The 21,069-nt window shown below is 45.3% G+C and overlaps 1 protein-coding gene across 1 annotated transcript in view; it reads right to left on the bottom strand.

The window, feature by feature from the left end:
- Positions 1–17,379: 17,379 nt before the first annotated feature.
- The window catches only part of gdpd1 (glycerophosphodiester phosphodiesterase domain containing 1), a 45,594-nt gene continuing 41,904 nt past the window's right edge, over positions 17,380–21,069 (bottom strand). The window contains exons 8-10 of the mRNA XM_078536856.1: positions 20,141–20,200; positions 19,571–19,622; positions 17,380–17,519 (exon numbers count right to left, since the gene is read on the bottom strand). Coding sequence (XP_078392982.1) covers positions 17,388–17,519; positions 19,571–19,622; positions 20,141–20,200 — 244 coding nt within the window. The 3' untranslated portion in view covers positions 17,380–17,387. The remainder of the gene's footprint in view (positions 17,520–19,570; positions 19,623–20,140; positions 20,201–21,069) is intronic.

Below are 21,069 nucleotides of genomic sequence, written 5' to 3'. Positions count from 1 at the left end.
GAATCTCCAACAGAGCCAGACATGAGGCAAAACTGCCAGTGGTTGAGAGATTTGGGAACTATACAAGGTCACCTGATGCTCCCAAACTTGCTGCACTCACCACATGTCATGGCCCTCGTGCGGGACTGCAGTTACCTATGGGCCAGACACGGGAGGTAGTAGCCAGATTCCTTCACTTGGGGGACATGAATGAACCTATTGGATTTTTGCAACAATCATCTTTCAGGTTTACTGAATCCAATTTCTTGACCTGTTGAGGTGTGAGTTGAACACATGAGCTGTAACATCGATAGTCCTGCGTGTCAATGTTGACACTGATGCTCTGTTAACCCATCATTGGACAGATTAGAAATTATTTTCATTTCAAGGATCTAGGAAGGACCTGAAGGCAGAAGAGATTTATAAGAATGGTTCCAGGGAGGAGGGATTTCTGTTCCCTATATATTAGGGAAGCTAAGGCTATTCTTCTTAGCGAAGGGAAGGTTGAGAGGAGAATAGATGGAGGTGTTCAAAATCATTAGGGGCTCTGAAAAGAGAAGATAGAGAGAAACTGATCCCATTGGTGGAAAGATCAAGAGTTAGAGGACAGAGATTTAAGGTGATTGACAAAAGAAGCAACCATGACACGAGAAAAAAACTTTTTTGCACAGCGAGTGGCTACGATCAAGAATGCGCCGCCTGAGTGTGTAGTAGAGGCAGATTCAATTAAGGCCTTCAAAAGGGAATTGGATAATCAGCTGAAGAGAAAAGATTTGCAGGACTACGGGGAAAAGGCGGGGGAGTAGGATTGGCTGAGTTGCTCTTGCAGACAGCCAGCATGGGTACGATGGGCTGAATGGCCTCCTCCTGTGCTGTGGCCATTCTGTAATTCTGCAAATATCTTTGACCCTCAGAGGACCTCCCAGTGGCTCTTCTCCTGGGCCTGGCCAAGGTGACCACACAGACATCCAGACAGGGCCCAATCAATGGAAGTTAACATTTAACACAGAAAATTTACAGCACAGAAGGCCATTCAGCCTATCATGCCAATGCTGACTGAAAAAGAGTTATCCAGCCGAATCCCACTTTCCTGTTTTTGTAAGTTACTGGAAGTGCTTATCCCAAGTGTTTTTTTGAATGCAATGAATGTTTCTGCCTCTACCACTCTTTCAGGCAGTGAGTTCCAGACCCCTGCCACCCTCTGTGTGAAAACATTACTCCCCTATTCCCCTCCAACCTTCCACCAGTTACTTAAATCTATGGCCCTTGGTTATTGATTTCTCTGCTGAGAGAAATAGATCCTTCCCACACACTCTATCCAGGCACCTTATAATTTTATGCACCATTTTTTAATTCTTTCATGGGATGTGGTCGTCACTGGCAAGGCTGGCATTTGTTGCCCATCCCATTAAATCGCCCCTCAGCCTCCTCTGTACCAAAGAAAACACCTCCAGCCTATCTGATCTCTCCTCATTTCAGGCAACATCCTCATAAATCTCCTCTGTACCCTCTGTCAAGTGATCACTTCCTTCCTGTAATGTGGTGGCCAGAACTGTACGCAGTACTCCAGCTGTGATCTAACTAGTGTTTTGTGCAGTTCTCTGCTTTTATATTCCTTATCTCAGCTATAAAAGGAAAGTATTTTCTTCCCAAAAATATACTTTATTCATAAAATTTTTAAAACTACATGATATGACTGTTCAAATTTGACATTACATAAGGTGAAAACCAAATCAGTTCCTTACAGCACTGTATGTTACTCTCTACATTTACAATTACAGTTAATATTTTAAAAATTCATTACATGTCAAACATACAGCCCAAGGCATTTTACCCAATTCCCAGCCCCTCGGAGTACTATGGCTGAAAGGTCTTAGACAGCGACCTTCCCCATTGCACCCCTGCAGTGGCTGCCCCAAACTTTAGTGTGTCCCTCAGCACGTAGTCCTGGACCTTGGAATGTGCCAGTCTGCAACACTCGGTCGGGGACAACTCTGCGCTGGGAGGCCAGCAAGTTTCGGGGATAACAAAGGGCGTATTTCACCGAGTTGATGATCCTCCAGCAGCAGTTGATGTTTATCTCAGTGTGTGTCCCTGGGAACAGCCCGATAGAGTCCTGAGTCACGGAGCAGCTCAGGACAAACCTCAACAAAAACCACTGCACACTCCAGAAGGAGATGGATAACAAAAGTATCCCGTATGCCTTCTTCAACCACCTGTCCTGCTACCTTCTGTTCCTCTTCTCAATATCCATCCGCCTAAGGCTCTCTGGGATTGGTGGAACTGGAGAAAGAGGAACACAAACACTTCATTATAATTTGGAATCCATTGCTTAAACAAAACACAACAAAGTTTGCTGAAATGGAGGAGTTTCCGGGAGACCCATGACGACTGGAGAGGACAACAGGTTGTCTTGTGTCTGAAGTGACAGATGACAGCCTGTCCTTCGTTAAAAGTTTGAAAAGAAAACTCCAGCTCTATAATGAAGGAAAAGTGAAGCCTCCGCAGAATGACCTAATGGAAAACTCATTTTAATGAAATCTTTTGTGCCTGAGATTAAACACAACACTCGTTTACTAAAAGACACAAGAGGAGAAGCATCAGAAATCAGACCCACTGCCACCTTGTGGTATTTACATCAAACTGCAGAGGAGCTCTGACCCCTGGGATGACAGAGACACCTGGCGTTTCATAGCTTACCTAACAGAACAGAACTTCCAGCATAAAACATGATGTAGATTCGACCTGTTACACAACTGATACAGCAGCTGTGACCCACCTAAGAGTGCTTAATCCGAGTGAAAAAAAAAGGCCCATTCCCCAGTGGACATATCCTCTCACTGTACACTTCAAAAAATAGTAATTGAATTTCAGCTAAAAATGCTGCTTCCGCAGATTGATAAATTATAATAATAATGCTGCTTCTGCATTCACATAGTGCTTTGCACATCTCAAAGCTCTTTACAGCCAATGATGTAATTTTGAAATGTAGTCACTGTTGTAATGTAGGAAACGTGGCAGCCAATTTGCACACAGCAAGCTCCCACAAACAGCAATGTGATAATAACCAGATAAGAAGTTTTTGTGATGCTGGTTGATGGATAAATATTGTATAGACCAGGAGACCAGGGATAACTTCCTCAAAATTGTTGCACCTAATCTTTTAGGGGAAGATCGAGCCTCAGTTTAATGTCTCATCCAAAAGCTGGCACCTCCAATAATGTAGCACTCCTTCAGTGCCGCACTGAGTGTGCCAGCTTTGATTTGGAATATAATGTGAATAAATGTGAATTTACCCACTTTGATAGAAAAAAACAGAAAGGCAGAGTATTTCTTAAATGGTGAGAGGTTGGGAAGTGTTTTGATGTCCAAAGGGACCTGGGTGTCCTTGTTCATGAATCATGGAAAGCTAACATGCAGATACAGCAAGCAATTAGGAAGGCAAATGGTATGTTGGCCTTCATTTCAAGGGGATTTGAGTACAGGAGTAAAGATGTCTTGCTGCAATTGTATAGAGCCTTGGCGAGTATTGTGTACAGTTTTGGTCTCCTTATCTGAGGCAGGATGTACTTGCCACTGAGGGAGTGCAACGGAGGTTCACCAGACTAATCCCTGGGATGGCGGGATTGTTTTATGAGGAGAGATTGGGGAAAGTGGGTCAGTATTCACTAGAGTTTCGAAGAATGAGAGGTGATCTCATTGAAACTTACAAAATCCTCACAGGGTGTGACAGGGTAGATGTGGATAGGATGTTTCCCTTGGCTGAGGAGCCCAGAACCAGGGGACACAGTCTCAGAATAAGGCTGAGATTTAGGGCTGAGGTGAGGAGGAATTTTTTCACTCAGAGGGTAGTGTATCTATGGAATTCTCTACTGTGGAAGGTCATCATTGAGCATGTTCAAGACAGAAATCAATAGATTTCTGGGTACTAATGACATTAAGGGATATGGTGATAGTGCGGGAAAATGGTGTTGAGGTAGATGATCAGCCATGATCCAGTTGAATAGTGGAGATGAATGGCTTACTCCTGTTCCAATGTTTCTATTTTTTGTCATGCTGAGAAGGCGTGAAGTAAAAAAAATCTTTAAAATTTGTTTCTCTTCCATAGTCTCTTGTTTAAATTCTGTTTTTAAAAATGGGCGATGGCTAACTCATCAGCCTCCTGGAATGTGACACCCCTTCTTTTTATTCATTCATGGGATGTGGGCTTCGCTGGCTGGGCCAGCATTTATTGCCCATCCCTAGTTGCCCTTGAGAAGGTGGTGGTGAACGGCCTTCTTGAACTGCTACAGTGTGAACATTCTAACACAAGTCAACACAAAGGACTAGTAGATGAGACGTCTGCACCAGCCAGCTCTGGTTCCACACTTATCTGCTCAAAATACAACGGGTTTTAACGAGGATCCTTAAAGTACATTGTTAGCTGAATGGCTCGACCCAAAACCACCCCGTCACACGACCGAGACTCAAGCTGTTCGACTTGCTTTAATTATACAGCTTTTGGATTCTGTCTTCAGTTGCGGTTTAACCTCAGAGGAGAAAATTGGACTCCAGGCTAGCAGCCTGCCTCTGACCTCCATCTCTCTCAAAGTCGAATCTCCAGAAAGAATCATGTATTTCACCTACAGAGTGAACTAATTCCCGGGATACAAGAATACTTTGTTTCATCTTCAACCGCCTCAACCGAGTTTCCAGGACAAAGACGAGGAACTCTGCCAGATAAAGCTACCTGAAAGAACCTTCAATGGACATTAACCTACTGGACTCTATACACGTGAATTAATGCCAAAAGCTTTTGGGTTTTTTCGAAAGTAACTCGCAATTTGTAACTTCTTTCCCTTTCTTTCTCTGCCTTTCTACCTTGTACGCTCGTGAGTGTGAATGGGTATCGCGATCCAGTCCTCAGGGTTTGAATGTGTTAATAAATCCTAGTTTTGTTTCACCTTAAAGAATTTGCTGTGGGATTATTGTTAACATTGGACCTAATAAGCCGGGGATTTAGGAAACATACCACAGCCCATTTCAACAAGGGAAAGGATACTAAGGGAAACAATTATATTAGAAATTAAAACTACAGCTGTCACAGGCAGAAGAGGGGACCAGTAATAATAATTCAATTCACCTGGATGGTGTCAAGCTTCTTGAGTGTGCTGGACAAGCTTTGGGGAGTCAGGAGTAGAGTCATTCTCCGCAGAATTCCCAGCCTCTGACCTTCTCTTGCAGCCACAGTATTTATATGGCTGGTCCAATTTAGTTTCTGGTCAATGGTAACCACCAGGGTGTTGATGGTGGGGAATTCAACGATGGTAATGCTGTTAAATGTCTGGAAAAAATTGGTAAATTCTCTCTTGTAGGTGATGGTTATTCCCTGGCATTTAAGTGGTGCGAATGTTACTTGCCACTTATCAGTCCAAGCCTGAACGCTGTCCAGGTCTTGCTGCATATGGATGCGGACTCTTTTGGTATTTGAAGAGTTGCAAGTGGAACTGAACACTGTGCAATCATCAGTGAACATTCCAACTTTTGACTTTATGACGGAGGGAAGGTCTTTGATGAAGCAGCTGAAATTTCCTCAGTAACAATAAACATACAAATGTACCAGTCACTGGTTAGGGGTTTGGCACTTCCCATGTTGGTCACAAGGTGGTGACATTAACCACAAAACAATCAAAAGTGTATCTATAGTGTATACTATATGTACATGTATACATGCACTTTTTATCCCCATAAAACAATTTAAACAGCTCTACATTTAGCATTCTGTAGCAGAAGAACTACTTGCACAGATAAAGCTCCTTTCACAACCTCAGGGTGTCCCTAAGTGTTTTACAACCAGGGAAGTACTTATAATTATAGTGAAGTACTTGTCATTATAGAATAATACCTCACAGAAGGAAGCCTTTCAGTCCACTATGCTGGCTGTTAGTAGAGCTATCCAATTAATCCCAATTCCACTGCTCATTCCCCTAGTAATTATTCAAAACTCCTTTTAAAGTTACTATTGGATCTGCTTCCACTGTCCTTTCAGGCAGTGCATTCCTGATCGCAACAGCTCGCTGCGTTAAGAGTCCTCATGTCTCCTCTGGTTCTATAGCCAATCACCTTAAGTCTGTGTTCCTATGGTTACCGACCCTGCGCCAACTGCAAATAGTTTCTCCTTACTTACTCTATCAAAACTGTTCATGATTTTGAACGTCTCCGTCTCTATTAAATTTCCTCTGAATCTCCTCCACTATATAGGGAACAACCCCAGCTTCTCCAGTCTCTCCACATAACTGAAGTCCCACATCCCTGGTACGATTCTTGTAAATCCCTTCTGCAGGCTCTCCAAGGCCCTAACATCCTCCCTAATGCATGGCACAGAGAATTGAATACAACACTCTGAGCCCCAAAAATGTTGTATAAAGGTTTAACATCACTTTCTTGCTTTTGTACTGTATTCCTCTATTAGTAGAGCCAAGGATCCCTGTGCTTTCTTAACAGCCTTTCTTCATCTGCTCCCTCAATGTTGGCCTTCTTTCAAATTGGCTGTTCACAGAGAAGGGCAAATCAATAATCCTAACCACTAAACCTCAGCTACTCCCTCGGGCGATAACAGTTGAGTGAAGAAAGCATCCTTGCAGATGCTGTTAAGAGTCTCTTCTGCAGAAGTGGAGGGAGGGGGAAGGAGAGATAGAGCGGCCGTGAAGACTTTACAATGACACAGACAGGCTGGCGAAGCTGAGGTTATTCTAAGAGGGCGATTTAATAGAGGTGTTTGACATCATGAATGGTTTAAATGGAGGAGAGAAACTGTAGGAGGTCTTGTGGTCCAATGGTAATGCCCCTACTTCTGGGCCTGAAACTGTGGGTTCAAGTCCCATTTCAAGACTTGATAGCCATGGAAGGGCCAAACACCAGGCTGATTACCAGCCTGTAAATCCTACCACAACACTTGGTGGCAGGCACTAAGAGTGGGAGCATATCCTGGTCAGCCATACTGCAGAAGGCAACAGCAAACCACTGCAGTACTTTGCCAAGCATGATCATGGATGAAGTCCAAAGGTGTCAACATCTTCTTAGGGCCTGGTACCTGGAGGAGGAGCCCCCATCTGAGGGTTGGCAGGGCCAAGATTTAATGAAGCTGTTGCAAGAGCCAGAGGTGACAAGAGGATAAAGTTTTTAACTTAGCTGGCCGGAATTTGGAGTGCATTGATAGGGTGGTGGATACAGATTCAATAGAGGCTTCAAAAGGGAATTGCATAAATGTCAAAGGAGAAAAAATGGCGAGGGAGAGAAGGATGAACTGGATTGTTCTTCAGAAGAAATGCTGCAGGCTCAGAAGAATCCATCATCTGTCTCTCCCACTGGTGACATTAGTACCACCTACTGACAACTCGCTGTTACCACAGCTGTTGGAAAAAAGGATCAAGACCAACGTTAAAAACAAAAAACTGCAAATGCTGGAAATCCAAAACAAAAAATAAAAAATACCTGGAAAAACTCAGCAGGCCTGGCAGCATCGGCGGAGAAGAGTACAGTTGACGTTTCGAGTCCTCATGACCCTTCAAGTTCTGTTGAAGGGTCATGAGGACTCGAAACGTCAACTGTACTCTTCTCCGCCGATGCTGCTGAGTTTTTCCAGGTATTTTTTGTTCAAGACCAATGTTACTGCTGCTTAATCTTATACCAACAATAATTATAAAATCACTGTGAGGTGAGGGCCTAGTACTTTGCTTTTTATACGGGACACTCACTGCTGATGCTAGTTTGGAGGGGTAAAGGATTGCATTTGCATAGCATCTTTCACAACCTCAGGTCATCTCAAAGCATTTTACAGCCAATGAAGTACTTCTTGAAGTGTCGTCACTGTTGTGGTCTAGGGAATGCAGCAGCCAATTTGCACACAGCAAGCTCCCACAAAACAGCAATGGGCTAATGAGCAGATGCAACTTGGCTGGTGGCGAGAAGGGCCCTCCCTGTCAGATCCTTCTCACACACCCGGAGTCTCGTGCCGTCCGCCCTCATGGCAGCTGTAGTGGCTAAAGAGGTTGTTGTCCACCACCTTGTGGAATGTGTCTTGCAAGGAAGGTGTGGAGAAGTTCATCCCGCGCGGCTCTGTGACACAGAACCCTGTGTTCTATGGGCTGCTCTAAAGGACGCACATCCAGATGAACATCAACTGCAGCTGGAAGACTATCAACTTGGTGAAAGATGCTCTTTGGTCTGCCCGAAACCTTTTGATCTTCCAGTGCAAAGAGTTGTCCCCAACTGAGTGTTGCAGACTGGCACATTCCCAGATCCAGAACTACGTGCTGATGGATACACTAAAGCTTGGGGCCGCTGCAGAAGTGCAATTTGTTAAAGCCACTAAGGCCTTTCAGCCAAAGTACACCAAGGGGTTGGAACCCAAATAAAACCCTTTGGGCTGTAGGCTTAATATGTAATGAACATTGTAAATTTTATCTTTAATTGTAAATGTAACATACGCTATTGGAAGAAACTGATTTGGCTTGCACTTTATGTCACCTTTCCACAGTTCTGTAATGTACTTTTATAAACTTATGAATAAAGTAAATTCTTGGAAAAAACCCTCTCCTCACTGGAGGTGAATATATTTCTGCAGGTGTCGGTTACATACCAGCTGACCAATCTGTTAGTGCCTTCCAAACAGATATAACTGCTGGAGTTAATAACAAACAAAATTTAAAATTACATTGCACAGGGTTCGGTTAAGTCATCTTGGCGTCGTTCTAATATCAAGGGCAGATTGATAAAGGCTGAGGGGTACTGGGATTGGAGAGGGGTGGACTATGAAGTTTGGGATGGGGTCTTGCCTTTTAAGATTCTCCTCGCAAATGTCAGTCCATTCACTTCTCCGTGTTCCCCTGTCTGAGCTGCTGTGGGATAATAGGGGTAAGAGAGAGGGGAGCAAGGGTCATTAAACTACCTGCATCTTCTACCAGCTGATACACAGTGCCATCTAAAAGGATACAACATCTGGAGCTTAGAGTTTCTAGTGTGGGCCCAATCGTCTGTTCAGCTCCCGCTTCAAGACTCCACTAAAATTAATTTACATAATCATGAGCATACAGCCTTCCATGCCAGCACAATCGGGCAATAGAATATCATTTTCTCATTTCTCTGTCTCCATTTAAAAGCATTCCTTAATGTATGCGTGGGTGCAGTTTTATTAATACAACTGGAAATGGGTTTAGCACCAAAAATAAAGCATTGCTAATAACGGTCAAAGTCCTGGAACTCTCTCCCTAACAGCATTGCGGGGGTACCTACACAATATGGACTGCAGCTGTTCAAGGCAGCTCACCACCACCTTCTCAAGGGCAATAAGGGATGATTAATAAATGCTGGACTAGCCAGTAACGCCCACATCCCATGAATGAATAAAAAAAAACAAGGAAAACACCTGATTTAAAATAATTGTAAATTACTTATAAAAAAAGTTTTGAACCATTTAAGTTTTATTTTCTTTAAGTCCTAACCATGGCTTTATTTAATTTGAAATATTATTCATTCATTTACAATGGAATGCTGGTCCAACACAGGGTAGATTTCAGACATTACATCCAATCAGGCTTCTTCGGCCATTGACCACGTCACAATTTCCGTGGCCACAAAGCGTGTTCCCCAGGCCATCCTTCACAGTTATTCGTTTGTAACTCCCGGCCTTAAATGGTGCCACGAGGCCCTTGAAGCTTTCAACAGCCACTGGGGTTTCTCCAGGAGCTTTCCAGAAGGTAGCCAAACGAGGTTTGGAGTAATTAGCAGCAGCAGCAGCAGCCAGGGTGAGCTTGGGGTCGCCGTTCTACCTCTGCCATCTTCACAACATCAGCTCCGGGAAAGACACCCCCCCCCCCCCCAACCAAGTTGGTGCACAACAGTCCGTTTCTTAGCAAATTAATTTAGTTGCCAATAGGAACAATTTTTAAAACATGCCGGCAAGTGCCTCAGAGAATGAACGCAGTTTGCAGAGACTTGCTGGAAGAGTGCAAATTGGTGGAATCCCATAATGGTCAACTGGAGGGGGGAGAGATGCTTTCTGGGCAGGACCCAATCCAGGTAAACAGAATCTTAAACCAATGGAAAAGGCCATGTAAAATCTTGAGGGCAAAGGGTTTGGGGCATAGCTCACTTGCATTTAGAAGTCTTTGGCTAGTAATCCAGAGGCCCAGGGTAATGCCCACGGCAGATGGTGGAATTTGAATTCAATAAAAATCTGGATTTAAAAGTCTGATGATGACCATGAAACCATTGTCAACTGTTGTAAAAACCCATCTGGTTCACTAATGTCCTTTAGAGAAGGAAATCTGCCATCCTTACCCGGTCTGACCTATGTGCGACTCCAGACCCATAGGAATATGGTTGACTCCTTAATGCCCTCTGAAATGGCCAAGCAAGTCACTCAGTTGTATCAAGCCGCTACAAAGTCTCAAAAAAGGAATGAAATCGGACGACCACCCAGCATCAACCTAGGCACCGGAAACGACAATGGCAAATTCCGCTCTGTCCTTCTTACTAATGGTCTGGGGGATAGTGCCAAAATTGGGAGAGCTGTCTCATGGACAAGTCAAGCAATAGCCTGACATTGTCTGTAAGATATGATTGCATGAGGATGATTATGCCCCAGGCACCACTGTCACCATCCCTGGGTGCATCCTGTCCCAGCGGCAGGACAGACCCAGAAGGTGGTGGCACAGTGGTATACAGTCAGGAGGGAGTGGCCCTGGGAGTCCTCAACATCGACTCCAGACCCCATGAAGACTCTTGGCATCAGTTCAAACATTGACCTCATCCTCACTAACCTGCCTGGCGCAGATGCATCTGTCCATGACAGTATCGGTAGGATTAACTGCCACACGGTCATCGTGGAGACGAAGTCCTGCCTTCACATTGAGGATACCCTCCCTCGTGTTGTGTAACACTACCAGTGTGCTAAATGGGATTGATTTCGAACAGATCTAACAACTCAAGACTGGGCATCCATGAGGTGCTGTGGGCCGTCAGCAGCAGCAGGGTTGTACTAGAACAAAATTTGTAACCTCACAGCCCAGCGTATCCCCCACACTATCATAATCATCAAGCCAGGGGATCAACCCTGGTTCAATGAAGAGTGCAGGAGGGCATGCCAGGAGCAGCACCAGGCATATCTAAAAATGAGGTGTCAACCTGGTGAAGTTATAACACAGGACTACTTGCACACCAAACAGCATAAGCAGCAAGTGATAGATAGAGCTAAGCGATCCCACAACCAACAGGTCAGATCTAAGCTCTGCAGTCCTGCCACCTCCAGTAATGACTGGTGGTGGATAATTAAATAACTCACTGGAGAAGGAGGTTCCACAACTATCCCCATCCTCAATGATGGAGGAGCCCAGCACATCGGTGCAAAAGATAAGGCTGAAGCATTTGCTATAATCTTCAGCCAGATGTGCCGAGTGGGTGATCCATCTTGGCCCCCTCCAGAGGGCCCCAGCATCACAGAATCCAGTCTTCAGCCAATTTGATTCACTCCACATGATATCAAGAAATGGCTGAAGTCACTGGATAGTGCAAAGGCTATGGGCCCTGACAATGTTCCAGAAATGGTACTAAAGACTTATGCTCCAGAACTTGCCATGCCCCTAGCCAAGCTGTTCCAGTACAGTTACAACACTGGCATCTACCTGGCTATGTGGAAAATTGCCCAGGTATGTCCTGTCCACAAAAAGCAGGGCAAATCCAACCAGGCCAATTACTGCCCCATCAGTCTGCTCTCAATCATCAGTAAAGTAATGGAAGGGGCCATCAGCAGTGCTATCAAGCAGCACTTGCTTAGCAATAACCTGCTCACTGGCACCCAGTTTGGGTTCCACCAAGGCCACTCAGCTCCTGACCTCTTTACAGCCTTGGGTCAAACATGGACAAAAGAGCTGAACTCCAGAGGTGAAGTGAGAGTGACTGCCCTTGACATCAAGGCAGCATTTGACCAAGTGTGGCATCAAGGAACCCTAGCAAAACTGGAGTCAATGGGAAACAGGGGGTAAACTCTCTGCTGGTTAGCGTCATACCTAGCACAGAGGAAGATGGTTGTGGTTGCAGGAGGTCAGTCATCTCAGCTCCAGGACATCGCTGCAGGAGTTCCTCAGGGTAATGTCCTCGGCCCAACCATCTTCAGCTGCTTCATCAATGACCTTCTTTCCATCATAAGGTCAGAAGTGGGGATGTTCGCTGATGATTGCACAATGTTCAGCACCATTCATGATTCCTCAGATACTGAAACAGTCCATGTCCAAATGCAGCAAGACCTGGACAATACCCAGGCTTGGGCTGATAAGTGGTAAGTAACATTCATGCCACATAAGTGTCAGGCAATGACCATCTCCAGAAGGAGAGTATCTAACCATCGTCCCTTGACATTCAATGGCATTACCATCACTGAATCCCTCACTATCAGCATTCTGGGGGTTACCATTAACTGAACTGGACTAGCCATATAAATACAGTGGCTACAAGAGGAGGTCAGAGACTAGGAATCCTGCAACGAGTATCCTACCTCCTGACTCCCCAAAGCCTGTCCACCATCTACATGGCACAAGTCAGGAGTGTGTTGGAATACTTACCACTTGCCTGGATGAGTGCAGCTCCCACAACACTCAAGGAGCTTGACACCATCCAGGACAAAGCAGCCCACTTGATTGGCACCACATCCACAAACATTCATTCCCTCCACCACCAACACACAGTAGCAGCAGTGTGTACCATCTACAAGATGCACTGCAGGAATTCACCAAGGCTCCTTCAACAGCACCTTCCAAACCCATGATCACTACCATCTGGAAGGACAAGGGCAGCAGACACATGAGAACACCACCACCTGGAAGTTCCCCTCCAAGTCACTCACCATCCTGACTTGGAAATATATCGCTGTTCCTTCACTGTCGCTGGGTCAAAATCCTGGAACTCCCTTCCTAACAGCACTGTGGGTGTACCTACACCACATGGACTGCAATGGTTCAAGAAGGCAGCTCCCCACCGCCTTCTCAAGGGCAACTACAGATGGGAAATAAATGCTGGCCTAACCAGCAAAGCCCACATCCTATAAAAGAATATATAAAAATAACTTTTTTGCGCAGATTTGGTCGATTATGCCCAGATTGCATGAATGGTAACTTGACCATCTTGACTGCCAAATGTCTCAAGTCTGTGGATGAATCAGGAAAGGGTCCAGACAGACAAGAAAGTGGTATTATAAATTGGGGGGGGGGGGGGGGGGTGTGTGTGTGTGTGTGTTAAAAAAAAGGAGCAATTTACACCTTCACAAAGAAATCACAGACACCAAACAGCCAGTAAAGTATATTAAGACTTTTTAAAAAAGAACATTTAAACACTCATAAATCACAACATTTTAATCACATTAATGATAGTTAACTTACGCTCAGCGTTAAGACTGACACAAAATACATTAAAGTTGAATCATTACAGAGGGGAAAACCCTGTTTTGTCCATGAATCCATTTCAGCAGCAGGTAGGATGTTTAAAAAGCTAAAAACAAAACATAGGAACATTTGATGACCAGCAAATGTTAACGGATCATAAAAAGCTAAAATAAAAAAATAAAACAAGACAAATATCAATCCCAACATTGCACTCGGTTGAAGAGAGGTCAGTTCTTTTCCTTGAAGCAGAGTGTGTCTGGTTATGAAGGTCTGGTTTCAGGCCCGAGGCTTTGGAGAGTGCAGTCGGTGAAACTGGTCTGGACAGAGAGCGACACCATCCTGTGCAAGACCCCTGTGGAGACAGTGTCACTAAAGGCAAGTGGGTTTCCTTCCTGTCTTCAGAGGTGGCGTTTAGTACGCTCTCAGTCTCCAATACAAAACACCAGTTCAATGGTATTTTGAGGAGAGGACTGGGCATACAGTGACATAGTGGTACAGTCACTGGACTCGTAATCCAAAGAAGCAGGCTAATGCTGGGAGGGACACAGGTTCGCATTTCACCATGGCAGATAGTGGAATATAAATTCAATTAATAAATCTGGAATTGAAAGCTAGTCTCAGTGATGGTGACCATGACGATTGTTGTAAAATCCCATCTGGTTCACGAATGCCCTTTAGGGAAGTAAATCTGCCAGTCTTACCCAGTCTGGCCAAATGTGACTCCAGACCCATAGCCGTGTGGGTGACTCTTAACTGCCCTAGCAAGCCACTCAGTTGGGCCTTGCCAGTGACGCCCACATCCCAATCCCACAAAATAATAAAGGAGAAAATGGTGCCGCATTTACCGTTCCCGATAAACAATACGGCTCTCAGTGGGTCGTAGCTCTCCCAATCCATTCTGTAGGGGCAGCGTGATGGGAGATTGCTATCGAGAGCCTGGGCAGCCTAACCCAAAACATTGGAAGTGCAAAGCAATGAGATGCAGACAGTACTGCCCCCTGGTGGCTCAGTGAGCCAGAACATCAGCCAAGGACAGTGATTGGGATTAAATTATTCCCTGGAATATCAAAAAGGGGATTTCATTGTGGTTCTTATGATTTTGGAAGGAATTGATGGGAGAGAGAGAGAGAGAGAGAGAGACCTTGTCTGCTGGTGGGGCAGTCTAGGACAAAGGGGGGAGGGGCATTACCTCAAAATCAGAGCCAGGCTTTTCAGGAGAAATGTCAGGAAACACTTCACACAAAGGGTGGCAGAAGGGGGAAACTCTCTCCCACCAAAAGCAGTGGATGCCAGCTCAATTAATTTTAAATCTGAGATTGATATATTTTTTGCTAGATAAGGGATTTGATCGGAGTCAGAATACAGATCTCACTGAATGAAAGAACAGGCGGGCTGAATGGCCTCTTCCTGCTCTTATGATTCTAGAGCAGATTCTCGGCAAGGCTGCACTAGATGGTGTTGAGCTCGGATACAATGGTCAAATAGCTCAACAGCATTCATCATGAAGTATAGTCATTTAGGTGGGGGGTGACTGTTGTGTGCCCTGTGTCTGTAATCTCATACCCCAGTGACAGTCAGCATCTGAGGGTGGCAAAAGGTAAGAAATCAGTCAGAAAATCTTCTTACAAGTAGATGCTCTCCTGACAGGCCTCCCTCCTTGCAACCTCCATAAACCTAAATTCATCCAAAACCCTGCTGCTGCCTATTCTAACTCACATGTCCTATTCACCCACCACGCATTGTGCTCACTGACCTACACTGGCTCGCAGTCAAGCAACCTTAAAACTCTCACACTGGGTTTTCAGATCCCTCCGTGGTCTCATGCCCTCCCAATCTCTGTAACCTCCTCCTCCTGCCCTACAACCCTCTGAGATATCAGCGTTCCTCCAATTCCAGCCTCTTGAGCACCCCCGATTTCCACTGCTCCACCATTGATGTCTGTGCCTTTAGCTGCCTGGGCCCAAAGCTCTGGAATCCTTCCCTAAACCCTCCCTCTCTGCCTCTCTTTCCTCCAAGACATTTCTTAAAACCTACCTCGTAGAGCAAGCTTTTGCTCACCTGTTCTAATATTCCTTGATGTGGCTGCGTAGGAAGCAGTTCAGAGAAGGTTTACCAGACTAATGCCCGGAATGGGCAGGTTGCCTTATGAGGAACAGGTTGGACAGGTTAGGCTTGTATCCACTGAAGTTCAGAGGAGTAAGAAGCAACTTGATTGAAACATATAAGATCCTGAGGGGTCTTGATAGGGTGGACGTGGAGAGGATGTTTCCTCTTGTGGGAGAATCTAGAACTAGGGGGGGGGTCACTGTTTAAAAATAAGGGGTCGCCCATTTAAGACAGAGATGAGGCGAAACTTTTTCTCTCAGAGGGTCGTGAGTCTTTGGAACTGTCTTCCTGAAAAGGCGGAGGAAGCAGAGTCTTTGAATATTTTTAAGGCAGAGGCAGATAGATTCTTGGTGAGCAAGGGGGTGATAGGTTATCGGGGGTAGGTGGGATGCAGATTTCAGGTTACTATCAGATCAGCCATGATCTTATTAAATGGCGGAGCAGACTCGGTGGGGGCGAATGGCCTACGCCTGCTCCTTATTCGTAGGTTGGCATCAAATTTTGTCTGGCAATATCCCTATGAAGCGCCTTGGAACATTTTATGAGGTTAAAAATGTTATATAAATGCAAGCTGTTGTTACAACTCAACAAGCTGGGAGGATTCATAAACCACAAGAATACATCATTTATTACCTTGTGATTAAATCTTGGCCACCTCTTGGACTTAATTCAATGGGGTACATCTTTCATTATCCACTGATGTCTGGTTTAATGAGTAAGATTTCTTTCAACCACCCTCCCACCTTGGGGATGCTCTTCATTAACTTCCCAAAGCCACAAGAAGCATTTTCTTCCACCACCCCCGGCCGTTTCCCTCTCCCACAGCACACCTCCTCCAAGATGGTGTTTTTCTTAGCGCTAAGTGCTAAGTTTTACATTTCAATACTGAGCCGCAGCAAATCCCGATCGCCCTCCCTAGCTAAATAAAAAAATCCCCTTCTCTTCCAATCCTGTAAAACAAACAACCAACTTCCTTTTACTGCTTCTTACATTTAAGGAAGCAGCAAATCATGGCAGCGCAGGCCTCCATCGTTGGACACAGTTAACGTTTCAGATCCTGTTGAAGCAGCAGCTCAATAAACCTTCTCTGCCATAAAAGCTTCTCCTCCTTATCCTCCCTTAAAGAGACCACGTGCAAAGCTACCCTCTGACAACACGTAAAATGCTGACTTTCCACTTGTTGCTGGGCTAGTCATTTCCAGAGTGTTCTTATCATACTCCAGGTTTTGTTTTTAAAACATTGTGATCTGGAAGGCACTGTCTGAAAGGGTGGCAGGAGCAGATTCAGTGGTAACGTTCAAAAAGGGAACTGTGTAAATACTCGAAAATGAAGGTAAAAAGTTTGCAAGGCATTTGGGGAAAGAGCAGGGGAGTGGGACTCATTGGATTACCTCTTTCAAAGAGCCGGTCCATGATGGACTGAATGACCTCCTTCCGTGCTGTAAGATTCTGTGATTCAGTGGTTTCAACAATTGCAGTTTAACAAAAATCCAGTTTGTTTTTTTATATATAAACCTGCACCGAGTCAGTCACATGAGGACAAGGTTTCCAATAAACCACCAGGCCAAGGAAGAGAACCTTGGCCTCAAACAACTAGACATAAAATCCTCAAAGATGCTTCAAACAAAGTTATTAACTTTAAAAGAGAACATTTTCTGTGACCATAAATTATACAGTTAACTGACAGTGAATAAGCCTGAATGATCCTGAACCATTCTTTTCCTGCTGCAGTAAACGTGGTGGGTGCTTGTGGTACAAAAAATACTGAATCGACCGGCCAAAGCTCGTGCCAGGAGTCAAAGGGTGTTTTTGGCCTCTTTCCCCTCTCCCCACCCTCTTTCAGCAGCCCCCCCCACCCACCCACCCCCACCCCCACAATCTCTGTTCCTACTGCTCTTTGCAGGGATAGTGTTCCAGAAACTCCTTCAGCTGAACCGGGTAGTCTGTCATGACCCCGGTCGCTCCCAGATCAAAGGCTCTCTCGAAGTCTTCCTTGTCATTTAGGACCCAGATGTAAACCTACAGAGAATAAGAACAAGGCAGCTGATTACAGGCGACAAGGAGCAGGCCACAGACAGCCAAATCTTGTTTTTGTTTTCAATTTCCAGCATCCGCAGTTTTATTTGCTTTTATCCTGCTGAGTTTTTTCCCAGGTATTTTTGTTTGTGTAGCCAATCTTAATCCCCGCACCCCCCCGCCCCTCATTTCCTCTGGGGGTGGGGGCAACAATGCAAACAAACAGGCAGCCCTGCTGAAAGGAGGCCGGGGTTGTTCTCGGAGCAGAGAATGTTAAGTGGAGATTTGATTGAATAAATATTTAAAGGAGAAATAAACTGCAGGGGTGGGGGGGAGGAGGGGCAGTGGGGGGAAGGGCGGGTGAGAAGGGCTAATTGGATTGCTCTTCGAAAGAGGCAGCACAGACTCGATGGGCTAAATGGCCTCCTTCTGTTCCTATACTGTCAATGGTTCCATATGTTCAAAATCATGAGCTGTTGTGACAGTGTCAATAAGGAGGAGCTGAATCCACTGGTAGGAAGGTCAGTGACCAGGGAACCCAAATTGAAGAGAATTAGGAAAAGAACCAAGGAAGAATTTATTTATTTATTTATTTATACAGACTGAGTTGTGATCTGGGATGCACTTCCCAAAAGAGCAGCGGAAGCAGATTCAATCATAACGTTCAAAAAGGGAACTGGAGATAATGGAGAAATTTGCAGGGGTATGGGGAAAGAGCAGGGTGGGTGGGGCTGATTGGATAGCTCCTTCAAAAGGGCCAGCACAGGCTCAATGGGCTGAGCAGCCTCCCTTCTACACTGTTTTTCTTAAAAAAAATATTCATTTGTAGGATGTGGACTTCGCAGGCTAGGCCAGCATTTGTTGCCCATCCCCAATTGCCCTTGAGAAGGTGGTGGTGAGCTGCCTTCTTGAGCCGCTGCAGTCCCTGTGGTGTAGGTACACCCACAGTGCTGTTAGGAAGGGAGTTCCAGGATTTTGTCCCAGCGACAGTGAAGGAACGGCAATATATTTCCAAGTCAGGATGGTGAGTGACTTGGAGGGGAACTTCCAGGTGGTGGTGTTCCCATCAATCTGCTGCCCTTGTCCTTCTAGATGGTAGCAGTCGTGGGTTTGGAAGGTGCTGCCTCAGGAGCCTTGGTGAGTTGCTGCAGTGCATCTTGTAGATGGTACACACTGCTGCTACTGTGTGTCGGTGGTGAAGGGAGTGTATGTTTGTGGATGTGGTGCCAATCAAGCGGGCTGCTTTGTCCTGGACGGTGTCGAGCTTGAGGGTTGTGGGAGCTGCACTCATCCAGGCAAGTGGGGAGTATTCCATCACACTCCTGACTTGTGCCTTGTGGACAGGCTTTGGGGAATCAGGAGGTGAGTTAGTCTCAACAGACTTCCCAGCTTCTGACCTAATCTTGTAGCCACAGTATTTATATGGCTAGTCCAGTCCAGTTCAGTTTCTGGTCAACGTAATCCCCAGGGTCTTGATAGTGGGGTATATCTCACAATAATTCACAGTGTGATTGTGTACACAGGATTCAGAATATCAGAGTGAGTACCCTGCACTGTCAACATTGGGTCAGTGCTGGGAAGTGAGACGCCTGTTATCAAAGGAAAGACTGAATTTATATATCACCTTGCGTAGGAGTACTTAAAGCAGCTGCATTATAAAGCTTAGTGGCTAATGACTTATAAGCAAGGCAGCCATTTTCAGCACAGAAAGATCCCACATAGAGCGAGACAACTGATTGGCAGTGACTGACCAATGAAATTTTGCCTTTGATCTTTTAGTGTTGAGATCTGTTACATCCAGCCAAATGGGTCCTCAGTTTAACATTCTCACCCGAAGGACGGCACCTCTGACAGTGCAACACTCCCTCCATACTGCATTGGGATGTCAGCCTGGATTTCGGAGTTCAAATTAACTCAGACGCAAGTTGAGGAACCGTTGCTAGATTCTGATCAGTGATCAGGTGCAAAATGTAAAACAAAAAAATCTGGTCTCATTCTGCAGACGTCAGACCTGAAGTTACAAAGGCATCACAGGATAAAAGTGCATGTTTCACCTGAATTCCTCGTGCTTTGAGGTGCTCGAACAGAGATTTCCTCATCAGTAAACTGGATGGGTAGAAATGAGAAACACCACAATTAACTTTGAGAGTTCTTCAGCCGAAGTGTGCAATCCCAGTGGGGCCGAGTTAACTTGTGCAGTTTGACGGATTTCACAGTTTGAAAAGGCCAGTCCCACTAAGCACTAAGCTACGCACAGCTTCTCCTCACACTGACTCACTAAAGGAGCTGCCTCATCATACCCCACCCACAGCGCGGACGCACGTACTCCCCAGGTCGTGTAAGCCGTGGGTGGCACATCCCTCCACCTCCATTAGTGATCAATGGCAATCCCCACAGAGCCCATGAGCACACTGCACCCCGTGTGCGATGCAGGTAACCAGCAATTTCCCTAAAGGTGAGCTCCCCTAATCTTAGCCCGCTGTCACAGCGGAGTTGAAAAGAAAATTTAACTAAAAGAGTACACGACAGGGACACAGATAAATATAGATAGGGAAGTATAGAGATGAGGAAGACATAGACAGAGGAACGAGCAATGCAGTTTCAAGATAATTGCAACTACTCACGTGTCAGTAAGCCAGATCATAAACCGTTGTGTTCTGGATATCTTACTCGGGTCTCTTAATCTGGATATGAAACAAAAACACACTCTTGGAAAGAGGATATGGCATCAAATTCCTGTCAATGTTTGCCAGTGTCCTCAGTAACAGATGGACTCTGATATTTCCAATACCGTGTCCATATTAACTGAAAGGAGCCAGCGTCATGATTATAGACCGTGTACTCCGGGGTGTACAACGCTCAGTGAAGTATCGGTGAGTATAGTCTGTCACAAAGGTGGTGTGGGGGTAGAAATTGGAGCTGATGGCACTCAAGCTCAGGAAAGACATGGTGACCTTTAAAAAAGTAAAGGTTAAATTTTAGGTTGCATTAAATTAGGCGTGAAATCAGGGAGTACTACTTCGTACAGAGGTTACTAACAATCTGGAACTCTTACCCAAGGGACTCTGGGAGCTGGGAGTCAATCAAAATTTTCATGACTGAAATTAATAGACTTTTTCGTTGGGTATCGAGGGAGATGCAACAATGACAGGGAAAATAAAACTACAGAATAGGCTGGATGGGCTGAATGGTCTGGTCCCATTTCCAAATTCCTACAGCTTTTTTCCTATGGTTTAAGAGCATGGCGCATCAAGCGTACTGTCAATGGCGTGATTCTGCCATTAGGGTAATGGTACTGATGGGCTCAAGAAACTGAGGGGCAACACTCCTCATTCTATTCTTTTCCCTTCAGACCATTCGGCCCATTATGCCTCTGCCAGCTCTTTGAAGGAGCAATCCAATTGGTCCCACTCCCCTGCTCTTTCCCCAAAGCAAGGCGTAACCTTTCCTGCTTCCATTCTTTCAGACAGTGCCTTCCAGGTCATGCATATCACCCCCCAAACCCCGGTTCTTTAACCGATTCTCTTAAATTCTGGTTACTGTCCCACCCGCT

Source organism: Cetorhinus maximus, unplaced genomic scaffold (genome assembly GCF_964194155.1).
Source record: "Cetorhinus maximus unplaced genomic scaffold, sCetMax3.hap1.1 HAP1_SCAFFOLD_1609, whole genome shotgun sequence".
NCBI lineage: Eukaryota > Metazoa > Chordata > Chondrichthyes > Lamniformes > Cetorhinidae > Cetorhinus > Cetorhinus maximus.
This window is presented reverse-complemented; position numbering and strand designations above follow the sequence as displayed.